The 16,358-nt window shown below is 34.6% G+C and overlaps 1 protein-coding gene across 5 annotated transcripts in view; it reads left to right on the top strand.

Moving 5' to 3' along the window:
- LOC128243351 (nuclear pore complex protein Nup93-like) overlaps positions 1 to 15,334 on the top strand; it is a 29,534-nt gene extending 14,200 nt beyond the window's left edge. For all 5 annotated transcript variants that reach the window (XM_052961074.1, XM_052961075.1, XM_052961076.1 and 2 more), the window contains 15 exons: positions 232 to 364; positions 1,566 to 1,663; positions 2,069 to 2,206; positions 3,122 to 3,294; positions 6,871 to 7,062; positions 8,212 to 8,338; positions 8,879 to 8,951; positions 9,530 to 9,574; positions 10,161 to 10,277; positions 10,816 to 10,934; positions 11,816 to 11,936; positions 12,300 to 12,383; positions 12,624 to 12,694; positions 13,668 to 13,728; positions 13,977 to 15,334. In XM_052961074.1, coding sequence (XP_052817034.1) covers positions 232 to 364; positions 1,566 to 1,663; positions 2,069 to 2,206; positions 3,122 to 3,294; positions 6,871 to 7,062; positions 8,212 to 8,338; positions 8,879 to 8,951; positions 9,530 to 9,574; positions 10,161 to 10,277; positions 10,816 to 10,934; positions 11,816 to 11,936; positions 12,300 to 12,383; positions 12,624 to 12,694; positions 13,668 to 13,728; positions 13,977 to 14,096 — 1,672 coding nt within the window. In that variant the 3' untranslated portion in view covers positions 14,097 to 15,334. The remainder of the gene's footprint in view (positions 1 to 231; positions 365 to 1,565; positions 1,664 to 2,068; positions 2,207 to 3,121; positions 3,295 to 6,870; positions 7,063 to 8,211; positions 8,339 to 8,878; positions 8,952 to 9,529; positions 9,575 to 10,160; positions 10,278 to 10,815; positions 10,935 to 11,815; positions 11,937 to 12,299; positions 12,384 to 12,623; positions 12,695 to 13,667; positions 13,729 to 13,976) is intronic.
- The last annotated feature ends 1,024 nt before the right edge of the window (positions 15,335 to 16,358 follow it).

The raw sequence follows: 16,358 nt of genomic DNA, 5'->3' as shown, positions 1-16,358 counted from the left end.
ATCTTAGATATTTTTTTGTCTTCAACAATATCATCAGAACCATATCTTTGTAGGGATTGTTTAATTATGTTCAAACTTGGTAAAAATGTTCCCATTGATCAAGTTCCAACTACTTCTTAAATTGGAACACACCTGCAGAGTAGAGTAAAAAAACTAGTTCAAAATGTCAAATCTAGAATAATTTTTTTGAAATACTAGTTGTATCTCAGTGCTAAAGTTTCATTTTTCCAGATACAAGAAGTTTATCACAGGTCAGATTTCCGGTAATCTGCAGCAGGCCCAGCTGGGGGGCATTCCTGGCACATGTAACCTGGTCCGCAGTTACCTCAACATACGACAAGCCACACTTCCCAGGGGACTGGAGGTTAGTACAAAACATTCCTGGCATGTTTAACCTGAACTGTAGTTACCTCAACATTAGGCAAGCAGCACTGCCCAGAAGACTGAAAATTTGTACATAACATTCTTGGCACATGTATTGCCTGGTCAGAAGTTACCTCAATATTTGCATAACATTTTTGGCACATGTAATGCCTGGTCAGAAGTTACCTCAATATTTGCATAACATTCTTTGCACATGTAACCTGGTCAGAAGTTACCTCAATATTTGCATTACATTCTTGGCACATGTATTGCCTGGTCAGAAGTTACCTCAATATTTGCATTACATTCTTGGCACATGTATTGCCTGGTCAGAAGTTACCTCAATATTTGCATAACATTCTTTGCACATGTATTGCCTGGTCAGAAGTTACCTCAATATTTGCATTACATTCTTGGCACATGTATTGCCTGGTCAGAAGTTACCTCAATATTTGCATTACATTCTTGGCACATGTAACCTGGTCTACAGTTACCTCAATATTTGCATTACATTCTTGGCACATGTAACCTGCTCTACAGTTACCTCAATATCTGCATAATGTTCCTGGTGCATGTAACTTGGTTGACAGTTACCTCATTATATGCTGGCCATGATACCCAGGGGACCTTTTAGAAGTATACAGTACCCTGACAAGCACTTCAGTGAACTATTTTATTTTCAGTGAAGAAGTTTTAAATGATGCCTAGAAGTTAAAAGTTGTATACTCATTTCAAAGGACCCCTGAACTAAAACTTCAAAATGCAGTTTTTGTATTTTACCAAAAATTATTAAATTTATGTATGCAAATTTCATTTCAATTTAAAATGTAAAACTTAAAAGTGATAATGTCTCAAATGAAACATGACATGATCGCTAACCCTTGAAGAACTATTTATTGGTTATCCTGGTAGCACAGTGGTAAGCACACTCACTTCTAACCTAGGTGACCCAGGTTTGATTTCCGGCCTGGGCGCACATAAGTTTGGTTTGTGGTCACCACGCCGGACAAGTGGGTTTCTCTGGGTACTTTGGTTTCCACCACAACACATGATCACACTCTCGGGTAAAATTTTGCCAACAAGAGTGATTAATATAATGTTGTAATAACTTGTTTTACAATAGTTGTAAAATAAATAAGTTTAAACTATAAAGTATTGTTTAGTGAGTTCATACATGTGTTAATAGCCTTGTTGTGTTACAGGATGGAACTGTGGAAGGCCATCCAACCTGGGCCATGATCTTCTACTGTCTTCGCTGTGGTGACCTCAAGGCCGCTCAGTCTGTTGTCACAAAGGCTGGGTAAGTGATGTGATTTCTTGATATATTTATTTCACCATTTAGTTGTTCTTAGAACAGCCATGGAAGTCAAAATGGCAATACATTAGCAAATAAGCTATTCATCTGGTTTAATTGTTAATTAATACTAATAATATATTTTCTAACCAATAGAAATCAGCAATCTGATGGTTCATTATATACATTAAATTAAGTACCGGAAACACCAACAAATTATGGCTGTCTAGACATGGTATCAGGTCGAAAGCTTTAGGATGTATGAAATGTTACATATATTATATAGTAGCCCTGTGTTTTAAAAAAGGGTCATGCATGTCATTATATAGGGCTTATTTAGATGTATCACACACTATTACTTATCATTAGCATGAATGTATTGTCTACACTGTAATATCCATCTATCTGCAGGCACCAGCTTGGGGACTTCCCCACCTTTCTGCAGGAGTATCTCACCAACCCAGGTCACCGACTCAGCCCCAGTAGTGAGACCAAAATACAGCTACAGTACAGGCGTGTCGTTAAACAGTGCCCAGACCCATTTAAAAGGTAATTTGGCTTCAGAACTGATGCTCAAATGATTGAAAATGAATTTTAACTCTCCAGCGAAACATTTCATTCAACATTTCAGAAAATGAGATAATAAGGTTATTGTTACTTCAGAATTATTGGAATTTGGAGTATGCTGAAGAGTTTATGTGTCTCTAAAGAAATGGGTACTGCATCCATAATCTGAGTTATTCAGTGTAAAGGGATAAAGCACCCATAGTTGAGTTATTCAGCACAAGTGTATAACTTCAATCAGGAGGGTAGTGGGAGACGAAACTGTTTTGTTTCATATTGTCAAGGACAATGTTTCATTACTTGTGTGCAGTATAAGTAAATCATGTTGTTATTGAGCCGCATGGTAGTTATTGAACATTTAAGCTCCGCCTACCTACTTGTTACCATTCCGATATGGAAGTTAACAGACAGAGGAAAACAAGGGAAACACTCTCAAATATGATGCAAATTAACAAAATGATGACCAATGCATTCTTTCTTGTACAAGTGATACTAGTGTAAAGACAATTCACTGCAATTTAAATCCCGCAATTATGTTTTTACCACACAATTATAATCTTGAAGTATTCACATGTACATTAAGTTTATATATTTCATATTGTAAGCTGATTAAATGTGACACTTTCATGCACCAGTCTATGTTAAGTCTAATTCTTGTCTATTTATCAAGCAATAAAATTGTGATATCCTTGGTGACATTGTCAGCAGCAACCGTAACCTAAGCCTTGACAGAAAAATGTTTATGATATTCATACAGTTTTGCACATTGTTCAGCTGGATAAACAACCGCAGATGACTGTCTGCATTCGCTGTGTGGCACTATTGTTACCTTCGCTGGTTAATATGTATCCCTGTTATCCACACAAGTCCATCTTACTTCTACATTTTGCCCCATTTCAGAGCGGTATTCTGCATCATCGGGCAGTGTGACTACCAGGAAGATCACACTGACATTGCTGACAAGATTGACGACTACCTGTGGCTGAAACTCTGCCAGATACAGGCTGACGGGGAGGACAAGGCCGACACACTCACACTCCAGAAACTACAGACTATGCTGTATGAGGACTACGGTAGGTTTGGGTTCAAGTCCCATTATTATTCAGTTATGTAGACATATCAAAGTTTTTGTATATCCAAATGACTTCTTTTAACCTTTTTGACATTGTTTAACCCCCAGGATGATAAAAATGCATTTATCTCAATAACAAACATGCAACAGAACCGAAATTATATTCTAAATTGAGTGCCCTTGTATGTAGCTAGTGAGTAGTTCAGTTAGTGACATTCTCATACATTTCTCTTTAATAAAGCATTGTGTGGACCTCAGGGTTTCGTTAGACATTATCTGAGACTCTATCATATATACGCATTATTTTTTCTCTAATTATTTGACCCCAAGACATTCTGGGACTTTAATGTTAATTTTTCATACAAGTAGTTGCAGTTTTGTCTTTCCCTCTGTCTTTCTCCATTTCATGTCCCTCATTAACTCTTACAATTGAGTACTTTTAAATATCTTGGCACAAATGTTCACAACATTGAGATGACGTGCAACTACATGTTACATCATTGTACCTTCAAGATGAAGTTGCACGTAGGGGAAAAAGGTCAGATACTCATTTTTCATGTCTGCTTGATATGTCTTCAATCAATGAATTTGAAAACACTTGGCACAAATGTTCACAAGTTGGGCCCACTTGCATAGCTCATTTTAAGGCTACCCACCATGAAAGCTAAAGGGGTCAACGGTCAGCCTTATGTCTGCTCAGTGACTCCTCTCTCTGAAAGATTTAAAGAAAAGGCTTTTCACTATATCAGGGTTTTTACCCACACCATATTTGGAATGGAGCGAGCGCCTTATAGATTTGGGAAAATGCATCATTTTCATTTTTAGCTCACCTGTCACGTAGTGACAAGGTGAGCTTTTGTGATCACTCTTCGTCCGTCGTCCGTCCGTCCGTCCGTTCACAATTGCTTGTGAACACAATAGAGGTCACAATTTTGACCTAATCTTTATGAAACTTGGTCAGACTGATCATCTCTATAAAATCTAGGTCAAGTTCGATATTGGGTCATCTGGGGTCAAAAACTAGGTCACTAGGTCAATTAGTAGAAAAACCTTGTGAACACAATAGAGGTCACAATTTTAGCCTAATCTCAATGCAACTTGGTCAGAATGGTCATCTCTATAAAATCTAGGTCAAGTTAGATATTGGGTCATCCGCGGTCAATAATTAGGTCACTAGGTCAATTAGTAGAAAAACCTTGTGAACACAATAGAGGTCACAATTTTAGCCTAATCTCAATGCAACTTGGTCAGAATAATCATCTCTATAAAATCTAGGTCAAGTTCGATATTGGGTCATCCGCAGTCAATAACTAGGTCACTAGGTCAATTATTAGAAAAACCTTGTGAACACAACAGAGGTCACAATTTTGACCTAATCTTTATGAACTTGGTCAGACTGATCATCTCTATGAAATCTAGGTCAAGTTCGATATTGGGTCATCTGGGGTCAAAAACTAGGTCAGTAGGTCAATTAGTAGAAATACCTTGTGAACACATTAGAGGTCACAATTTTAGCCTAATCTCAATGCAACTTGGTCAGAATGATCATCTCTATAAAATCTAGGTCAAGTTCGATATTGGGTCATCCGCGGTCAATAACTAGGTCACTAGGTCAATTAGTAGAAAAACCTTGTGAACACAATAGAGGTCACAATTTTAGCCTAATCTCAATGCAAATTGGTCAGAATGATCATCGCTGTAAAATGTAGGTCAAGTTTGATATTGGGTCATTCACGGTCAATAACTAGGTCACTAGGTCAATTAGTACAAAAACCTTGTGAACACAATAGAGGTCACAATTTTAGCCTAATCTCAATGCAACTTGGTCAGAATGATCATCTCTATAAAATCTAGGTCAAGTTCGATATTGGGTCATCCGCGGTCAATAACTAGGTCACTAGGTCAATTAGTACAAAAACCTTGTGAACACAATAGAGGTCACAATTTTAGGCTAATCTTAATGCAACTTGGTCAGAATGATCATCTCTATAAAATCTGGGTCAAGTTCGATTTTGGGTCATACGCAGTCAATAACTAGGTCACTAGGTCAATTATTAGAAAAACCTTGTGAACAAAATAGAGGTCACAATTTTAGCCTTATCTTAATGAAACTTGGTCAGAATGATCATCTTAACATAAGCTAGGTCAAGTTTCATATTGGGTCAACCCAGGTCAAAAACTAGGTCTCTAGGTCAATTAGTAGAAAAACCTTGTGAACACAATAGAGGTCACAATTTTAGGCTTAACTCAATTCAACTTGGTCAGAATGATCATCTCTAGAAAAATATAGGTCAAGTTCGATATTGGGTCATTCGCGGTCATGTGGGGTAAAAAACTAGGTCAGTGGGACAAATAAAAGAGTGGCCTCTAGGGGCCATACTTTTCATTGGATCTTTATGATAATAGGTCAGAATGTTCACTTTATTTAGCAAAGCTACAGGTGAGTGATACAGGGCCATCATGGCCCTCTTGTTTATTAAAATTTGGAATTCCAATTTCCCTTAAAACAGACAGAAAACATTGAATACTAAGTTTGTTCTTTATGAATACACAAACTCTTTAATACAAAAAAAGGTTATAAAAAATGATACAGGGATTTTTCACCAAAAATTGTGAAGAGGCCTAGCCTTTTCATTTTGGGAAATTTAAATGCGTGAATTTCTGCAAATTGGGAAATTTAAATGCATAAACGTCCCTCAATATGGGAAACTCCACATGTCTTTGACTTTGCTTTTTTAACATGAGGCAATGACAAGAGAGGGAGAGAGATTAGTTTTAAGCTTCATAGAGTTGATTCTAAATTGAGGGAAAGAATTGATAACAATATAATTTTATGGACTAATTGGTCCTCGAATAACGTTTAAATTATACAGTATTCTTCTTATGTCAACTTAAAAGATAAAAAGAATAATTTGCTCAAACAGAATAAATTTTTATTGTAAATTTTTGAAGTAAGATCTACCTTTTTGAGAAAAATATCTGGGAATTGTGAAAAAAATATCTGGAAATTGGGAAAATATGCCATTTTTCCCAATTGTGAAGTAGCCTGATTTCGGCCCCTAGCAAAGAAGGTGAAAAAGCCCTGTGATATCAATAATATTAATTTTTCACAACATCCAATTAACATTGGGAAAAAAGTGAATGTTTTAGCATTTGGAATTAGGGCAGAATCTAGGCCTCAGATTGGTCAGAATGAAACCACTGTATATTAAACTTGCGTACTATAAATCTGCCATGAACATTGTGTGTGGCACAGTACTCTAATTTGTTCATTCTAAATAAACTTTAAGAGAGTGCACTTCTTTTCTGAGATAGCCTTGCTGCATCTGCTTTCAGATTGTTTCAGGTCTTTACTTAATTAAGGTTAATAGAAAGTACATTGTGTATTTTCATGTTTTGGTTGTCTTCAATTGTGCAACATAGTAGAACAATGTTTATGCTACTGTCCTGGTATGAAAAAGAAGGCATGTCATTTTGCAAGCCATGATAATTTCAAGAATTTTAATCAGAAATGAAAATATTTGACACTTGTTAGAAATTTGACAAATATTTATGACAAAACCTGGTTCACCCCTAGGTGAGAGCCATTTCAATGGGTACCAGCAGCCATTCCTGTACTTCCAAGTGCTCCTGTTAACTGCCCAGTTTGAGGCTGCCATAGAGTTTATGTCACGTATCGAGAGGCTCAGATGTCATGCTGTGCACGTGGCTATCGTGCTGTACTCACTGAATCTGCTCCAGTGCTCGCAAAACACACAGGCTCAGCTATGTAAGTATATCATTAATTCAGTTACTGGTAGATCTTCAACGTTTTCTTCTTCATTCACACAGGCACAGCTTTGATGAAAATTCCTCTGTTGGTTAAAAGCTACCGGTATACATAAATTAATACATAAATTATGTTTACACGTGTTTTTTTCCATGTTGAGTTTAATGTCTTATTAAGGAACAATTCGATAGATAGAGAATCTCACATGACTGGCCATTTAATACGAAACAAGTTTTCTGAAATTGATATTAAAAAAGCAAAACAAGTTCTGGCAAGTTTTTTACAATTATAGTAAATGAGTTCAATAAATTTTGTTTTGAATGACAACAAATATGAGATTCTATTTTTATCATAAAACTGCGCTTGATACATAAAAAGTTGCTTTAAAGCGTGGCCATTTTAAAACTTTTTTATTAAGGACATAATTATTATCCCTTTTTTTTATTATATTTACACTACATATGTAGAACTTTATATATAACACATGTGGAATGACTTTTTTCAAGATCGCGATGCTATTTCATTATAAGGCAATATAATTTGTAAAATGAATACAAATGAAGAACATGAATGTACATGTTAGTCTTTATTTGAATCTGATAGTCATCAAAAGCAACATGAAAGTAAGTTGTTATAATCAGTTGATACATTTATAACTTTGTGGAGTTCACAAGTTAAAGATGGTCGAAGAGTGTTGGACAGACAGCATACTTTACTATCACAAAGTAAGTCTTCATGGGCATTATTCATGAAGCATCATGTGAAAAATTTAAACTAAGTAGAAATGTCCTTATTTATGACAATAATTGTAAATATTCTACTTTTCATTTTAATATATTCATTATCAAAATGCATTTGTTATTCAGCCATTGTCTTGTTTAATGATTTTGGTGTACAAGCATTATTAGTTTTCTTTTAATACTATGTACAAATTTTCCACAAAGTTTATTTTTATAACCTCACTTACTTTGTAAATGCCACCTTTTAGAATGTACTTATCTCATTTGACATATGTGTGACCATTGAATAAGATAAATGACAAAACATAGAAACATTCAAATAGACTAAAGTGCAATTCATAGCAATAATATAAATATCACAGAATTGAGAACTAACCCAAAATGTATTTACTCACAACAACAACAACAGTGAGTAAAGACCCGGGTGACCCAATCCCCCAGCGGAGACTGAACTTTGCCCGGCTGATCATGATGTACACCCGCAAGTTTGAGGAGACAGACCCCAGGGAGGCTCTGCAGTACTTCTACTTCCTCAGGTATTTCTACCTGAACATTCAATTTATCTTCACAATTTAATACAAGTGTTTTACAAATAATGGAAATTTTGGTCAGACAAATAGAACCACTTGGACAGTTGCAATACAAGTAGTAACCTTTTCTCCTGGTTGTTTTTTAAGGATTTTCTGAATGTAGGGTTTGGCAGATAATTATTGGAATTCATACTGAGTCCAAAAAAATAATTTGTGATAGAAAATGGACAAGTCTCAGATAAAATGCAGTATGATATCTTAATCCGGGATGATAACATACTGTACTAATCCTGAATTCAGGATCAAGAGCTCTCCACTTCAGACTATCTAACATTTAGGTGTGTTTTTTTTGCTGGATATTTGCATTACAAAATGCTAAGTACCTTCAGATGGATATTAATGGCTTTGAAAATTACCATGTCTAGACCACTTTACCTTGCTTTTGGCCTGGTTCCCTCATACTTAAACCAACTTGACATGATATGAATTTTTGGTCTATTATACTGAATAAGACTATCTTGTACATGCATGTTATGTCTGTTACAGAGAGCTGAGGACAAGCCAGAACGAGAATCTGTTTATGACGTGTGTCAGCGAGCTCGTGCAGGAAACCAAGGAGGTGGGTATAAGTATGGTATTTTTCTGTTTTTATCACAATAATACAATTAAAACTACTGTGATATTTGGGACTGTAGTGGATACAAAAATAAATACTGTTTATAGAGGCATAATGCAAGGGTCTATACAGCAATGAACTAGAGACACAAATATATTAACACCACATGCACAACACTCCACAAACAGACCACAAATGCATATGAATATTTATACCCATATATGATGGGATTACCACCTTGGTCCTGTCAATGAAACAACACTTGACTGGCACACAAGTCTTGAACTAGTTTAAATGGCCTTAACCTCACACTTGTCCCTATACTAATAAAAAAGTATTAACATTACGAGTTGTCAGCTATAAAGTACTAAAGACAAAAGAACAAACTAAATATGAAAAAAGCAAGCGGTCTATTAATAAATATCGTGGTACTGCCTTATAAGTCGATGAAAACATTTATGCTTTTTCATACAGAGACAGGGTATTGTTAGGATTTAGATATATTCACATTAAGCTCACTCCCTACAAACAAAACAATGGGTGAAACACAAGTGACTTGAATTATTATTTTGTCTTTTCAGTATGAAATGCTTCTTGGTCAGCTTTTAAAGGATGGATCCAGAAAGGTAAGAAAGCCAGTATGGTACTAAGGCCAATATATTATTGTAGGTCAACTGTTTGAATAAATTACTGTTAATGGTACATCAAATTTTAAACTACACATGAATATGTAAATGTGAATGTCATTATCTGACTTAAACTCTTAGACAGTGAAAATGTGGAAGTAAACAGTGTGTGGAAATGAATGGAACCCTGTAGACCCTGCTCTGGTTAAAGGTTTGCTGACCAGAAATTAAATGTTAAAAAGCAGGGGCCATATTACAGAAGCGTATTAAGTTGAAATTTTACCTTTTTCTTAAATTCAACTAATTCTTTTACTGATTTATGTAATTTTATTTTATCTAATTGTATATCCTACCATTAAAATATGGACACTAAATTTTAAAGAACTTGTTTTTAAAGAAGTATAACACTTCCCAATTTTACACTTAAGTTTAAATATGTTAAAAATTTCTTAAGACGTTTCTGTAATACAGACCCAGGGCTGTAGAAATTTAAATGTAGTAGTACATTGTGATATAAGAATTATGGCTTAGTATAAAAAATAAAATTTTGATGAATGATTAAAGTTGTGTTTATTACCCCTTTCAGCCTGGTGCAATTGACAAGTTCCAAGTTGAGACTCAGAGAATCATAGAGAAGGTTGCCAATGATACGGAGAACAAGGGGTCATTTGAGGATGCTGTCAAACTCTATGACCTCGCCAAGGTCAGTGCAGTCAATTTGAACATACATCATGTATGATGCAAAATTACTAGAATGTTGTTTTGAAGCATTTTGTCAGAGGTGCCTTCATGTATGTACAACTGATCAAACTCACTGACAGTGTGATTTGATAAATGCTTTCTGTAGCCAAATAAATATGTGGCTATTTTTCAAGTTGCTTGATCAAGGTTATACTAAAGCTATTTTTTATCTCGTCTAGGTTTCGAAGACTAGTGTAAGTATAGTCTTATAGCATGGTGTGGTTGTCGTCAAAGTCAAGCAAGAAAATTATTGTTGACTTTAACTTTGAAACCTTTCAAGATGTTAATATGAACCAAATGTTTAAAATAATGATATTCAAATGAAGCAAGTTCCATCACATGCCCCTGGATTTACTTCTCACTTTGAATTATCAGTGATGGAAATTAAAAGCAAACAAACCTAGAAAAGGATTGATGCCTTATCCAGACCATATCTCAGTCCTTTTATGTATGTAGGATATAATGTAGGATGCATGTAAATTTTGCTACATGCGTTTTAGAAACCAGAGAAGGTTCTAGAGCTACTGAACAAGCTGCTGAGTCAGGTGGTCTCACAGACACCTAGTAACCAGTCCAGCAGAGACAGGCTTAAAAACCTTGCTGTTGGGGTTGCTGAAAGGTCAGTTAACAGCTTAATATTTACATTCACGTAGTCAATTTTAACAATCAAGCTTTACATTTATATTGCTTAATACTCCAGGAGTTATGAGGTTGTTGTTTTATTTCAATAGTGCGCTCCTATTGGATAAGCGCGCTGTCAATACACCAATGATATACAACGATACAAATATCAGCTTTTCTTTTATACAAATGTTGTCCATTACATTTCTTTAAGAACAAATACTAATTTACAGAAGATACTATTAATTTTTAATCGTAATAAATACTTCTTTAAAATGTGAATAAAAGTAATGGTCATGCATTTTTTCTTGCGTTTATGCTGTATTAATGCAGTAAGGCAAGTGAGCAAATGGCCAAGAAGGGCTAGCAAGCTTCATGGAATTTGCTTGCGTGCCCCACTGCGTTTATACAGCATAAAGACAAGAAAAAATGTGATCAATCCTTATATATAACTTTTATTATGATTTTATTATTTATTCTGAGATGAGATGGGTTGTAGTGAATATGTAACTTGTCACTTTAAAAATGAATTGGTAATTCTTAAAGTGTAATAGTAATGTGAAATCAACATCGTTGTCATTGATCGTAATTCAAATAGTTAATTTTGTTCAATTATCAATAGACCATGCATAAAGTTTGTTTTCTTTGATATAAATTCTTGACATATGTCAGCAATTCCTCTTGCTATCTTGCTCATCATTTTCACGTTACTTCATCATTTCCTGGTATTTGTACATATTCGACTTTGACCTTGTACCAAGGAAGGCGTGTTGAGAGTGTAAGAGTATGCTCTACCTCAACCTTGACCTCAGAGGTAATTATATATTATATATATATGTATATCATCTTACATAATCATGACCTTCACCTTGTCCCCAGGTACCGGAGTGGAGGGGTAGCTGAGAGTGTAAGGTCAAGCTCCAATAGTTTTTACCTCATCCTTGACCTTGTCACCTTCTTTGACCTCTACCATTCTGGCCAGATGGAAGACGCTCTGGAAGTAAGTATAGTCTTAGTATTCATGAAGCTTTCTTGAGCATGATATTGATAAAGGAAATTATTCCAATATCAAATGTAATTTTAAAATAATTAGGCTTACCGGTACTTCTGATACATGAAATGAAAGTTTACCTTTATAGCATAAACTTAGTGCTGGTAACAACTTATGATTATGATCGTCTTCGTGTAGTCACTTGGCAGACACATAGTAAGATTTTCTCATACACAAGTCCACCATGTTCTCCTGACTAAACAATAACTTGACCAAGTAAGAAAACTGAATAAGATATGCATCTTTACAGTGTGCTTGTTTTGATGTACATGTTCTTGAACATACAAACAATTTTTCCTATTCCTGTTTCAGATAATCCGACAACTCCATCTACTACCACTGACAACAGACGCTGTAGAGCACAAAGTAAACACATTCAGAAACTACACAGAGGAGGTAAGTCTATAAGCAATATTACGACTAGTACAATATATATATGTGAAGCTGTCAGCGAAGATAAGTGGAGGCAAGGATATCAGTGATTTCATAACCAAAACAATATGAAAAAATTATGTGACACTGTAGTTATCCGTTTTATGTTATCCATAATTTAATGATAATTATGGGAAAAAATATTCATTTATTATCAGATTTAACTTTGTAACATCATAATGATGGAGTTGTGATGGGTTCCAGGTGCGGAGGTGCTTGCCTGATGTTTTACTGGCCACAATGAATGTCTTACATCACCAATTCAAAGCTGCCAGGTTTGTTCCTACATTAAACTATGTACCTTTTAAAGATGCACTCACAAACAAGATTTACCACAATTAATACAATTGTTTTAATATGCCAAAAAGAATGAATACCCTGGTAAATATCGAAATCAATGGTTCTTATGAAGGATATAAAGTTCGATTTAAAAGTAGGTGCAGAAAACACGGTATTTCTACCTTATGAGACGAAAGTAGATCGCAGTAAATCTTTAAGCATTTTTAGCATTGAATAATTTTTGCGTTTTCAGCTATTAAAAACACAGGTACAATCTTGTTGTTAGTAATAAATAGTTTCCATAAATGAATTATTTAGTAAGTAGTTTAAGGTTAATGATTCAAAATTTATGTTTGTTATGCACTGTATATATTGATTTTGAATATGAGTGTCACTATAAGTTACCCTGAAACATCATGGATAGAAAACCAACCGCTATGCATGTTAAAAACTATGTCTGTCGCAGTTGATGTATGCTGTAAATTATGTCACAAAGAGAGTAGAAAGTGTTTTTGAAAATAATAATGTTTGTATTTTTGCAAATTAAATTGTATCCTTAAAAGTCCAAATAAAAACCTTAATTAGCAATGAATGCAAGCCCAATCATGGACATGGCGGCTACTCACATTACCATAGTGTCACACAATTTAAACGTTGCAGAACTGGTCATAGCACAGAATTGTTGGGAAAAGAACTCTGTGAATTTTATGCATTTGTTATAGTTATATTGTGATCCTTTGGTACATATGTAGTGATCAAAACAAGGATTTAAGATAAGGACCATGATATTTTTACTAGTTGTATGATAAAAGAGTGATTCTCCTGGTTATCGTGTAAATCTTTTGGGTAGACCCAAGTTCTTTATTGAAGTATGACTCATGATGATCTTTCATGTACATCCAACACATGTTGAGAAAATAAATTCTTTCAAAAGAGTTCCAATTGAATAATACTGTTGTCACTTTCCAGAAACACCGCTCCCCAGAGCCCGCTGGTCCGGGGCAGGAACGAGGATGGAGGGAAAGAAACAGTAAGTGTTTTTTCGAAGGGTCAATGGGTGAACGTGGAAAGTGGCATAAAAATTTCACCTGCTCCATATTTGTCAGTTTATGTTGTAGTTGAAAACATGCTGAACATTTCATTTGTATATTTCTTCGATTGATGGCATTGTAGATTGAAGCTTGTTTCAAAATTTTGAAACAAACGGTAACTTTGTAATAATTGTGTTTTTTCCTTTAATTGAACATTGTTAAAAAAAATTGATTTTGATATTTTCAGTACCTGAACTACCTACGAAGCCAAGCTAAGGCGTTGATAATGTTTGCTGGAATGTTACCATACCGACTACCTGGGGACACCTACACAAGACTGGTTCAGGTGGAAGTCCTCATGAACTAGGCTTTGACACTCAAATATTCATGAAATAGACCGTGTCACTCAATACTTCATGAAGTAGATTGTGCTACTCAAATAGGTCCCAAAAAAACACACTTGACTTGATGAAACAGTGCTGATGTGACTATATTAAAGTGATCATGTTTTCAAAATATCTAATTCTGATCCTGCTAGTGCTCGATTCTTCAACAGGACTTATAAATTGCGAATTTGTTTTATCTGACATGTCAAATATGCAATACTTAAACTTGTGCTATAGGGAATTTAAAATTTCTTTGGTAATTTAGAGTGTGTAGTAATGTATCGAGATTCTCTTTAGATGTTACTGTACACACTCATGTGTTCATAATGTTTCCAGTGGTATTGTCATTGTCAGTCTGATAAAATAAATAAAAGCAAGATTTATGAAAATAATATGTTTATGGCCTTCTTCAAAAAAGAGGGTATATTGCTTTGAACATCTGTCTGTCGGCTGGTTGATATGTGGGTAGACCAATGCTTGTCTGTGATTACTAACAATGGCTTGACCTTTGGTCCTCAAACTTCACATAAAGGTTGGGCATGACCAGTAGATGACCCTAATGATTTTCAGAACATCAGGAGGTTATAGTGACCTTGAAAGTGAAAAGCTTGACCAATGGATAACACATGACCCTTAAACCTGAAATAAAGGTTATGGGTGTGACCAGATGATGACCACTATTATTTTTTCGACCCACACTAACAAAAAATACTGGATCCACCCATGCTTTATTATCATGTGTGAATACCGACTTTCTTTTCTTAAGATACCGATTTTGATTTAAAATATGTGACTATATGAATAATTATTTTTGCTCATCATTTCCCCGATTATAAGACCAGGAAATTGGGGCCTCTATTATATTAGCGTGGCTATAAGAAATTCAGAAAGAATAGAGTCAGAATCAATAATATTCAACATACGGTATTTTGACAAGATCACAACCATTGGATTAAGACCATCTGCTTTGTTTTGCTACAATGAACACTTGATATCAACACTTGTTACTGGTGAAATTATTTAGATATATTTATACAAAACACTAATAGTAAACTATGAAATGACATAAAACAATTCACAAGGATATGAAACAGTATGCTTATTTTATTTGCACTCAGTTATATTATAAACTGAATGGTTCAGAAGGAACATGTAACGTCGGCGTTAAGGTAAGGATTGGTTAGAAAAATAAGAAAGTAAGTTTGGAGTGGTGACGATATAAATATCCTCCAATGAAATTGTAAATAAAATATATAAAAACAGTTGAAGATATTATCCTATATAAAAACAGTTGAAGACATTATCCTATATAAAAACAGTTGAAGACATCATCCTATATAAAAACAGTTGAAGACATCATCATATATAAAAACAGTTGAAGACATTATCCTATATAAAAACATATAAAAACAGTTGAAGACATTATCCTATATAAAAACAGTTGAAGACATCATCCTATATAGAAACAGTTGAAGATATTATCCTATATAAAAACAGTTGAAGACATTATCCTATATAAAAACAGTTGAAGACATCATCCTATATAAAAACAGTTGAAGACATTATCCTATATAAAAAAATTCATAGTGATGTATCATTTCAATATTTAACAAGATATGGTTCTGATATGGTTTAAGACAAAAAAAACAATAAAAGATTAGACTAAGTGACCTATATTTTTACACCACACGACCTTTTTTCAAACTAGTCAGTGTTCATAAAAAAAAAAACCCATGCTGATGAAGTTTCATAAATATTGGAACATATAACATATCTCTAGTGTGTTTCTAAGATTTCACCTAGAGATCTTTTTTAACCCACATGTACATGTGGTCTAGATATTATGAAGAGGAACATTCTAACCAAGCTTAAAAATCATCAGCACAATATGGTTCCAGACATGTGACGGGGCAGACAGACGGACTGGTAACGCCAAAATGATTTCACCCTCCCGAAACCTTCATTTCAGCGGGGGAAAACAAGCCAATACATTTTTAATGGTGAAACAGCTGCGACAGCTTTTAAGTTCTTTGAACATTATTTTCATACAACACGTCTTTTAATTGTGAGATTAATGTAATTGGTATATTACATATATATTGCCCCGTTTTATATTCCTTAAGCCATCTATGGGATCATCTTTTTACCCAACACTGACAATTTTCCCTTTTTTTTCTGAAATACTAAGTAAGAAGAAAACTCTTTATCTGAATGAAATGTTGACTGCAGTTAGGTAAAAAGCC

Source organism: Mya arenaria, chromosome 8, assembly GCF_026914265.1.
Source record: "Mya arenaria isolate MELC-2E11 chromosome 8, ASM2691426v1".
Classification (NCBI taxonomy): Eukaryota; Metazoa; Mollusca; class Bivalvia; order Myida; family Myidae; genus Mya; species Mya arenaria.
Note: the sequence above shows the minus strand (reverse complement) of the source record. Positions and strands in the feature narration are given on the sequence as shown.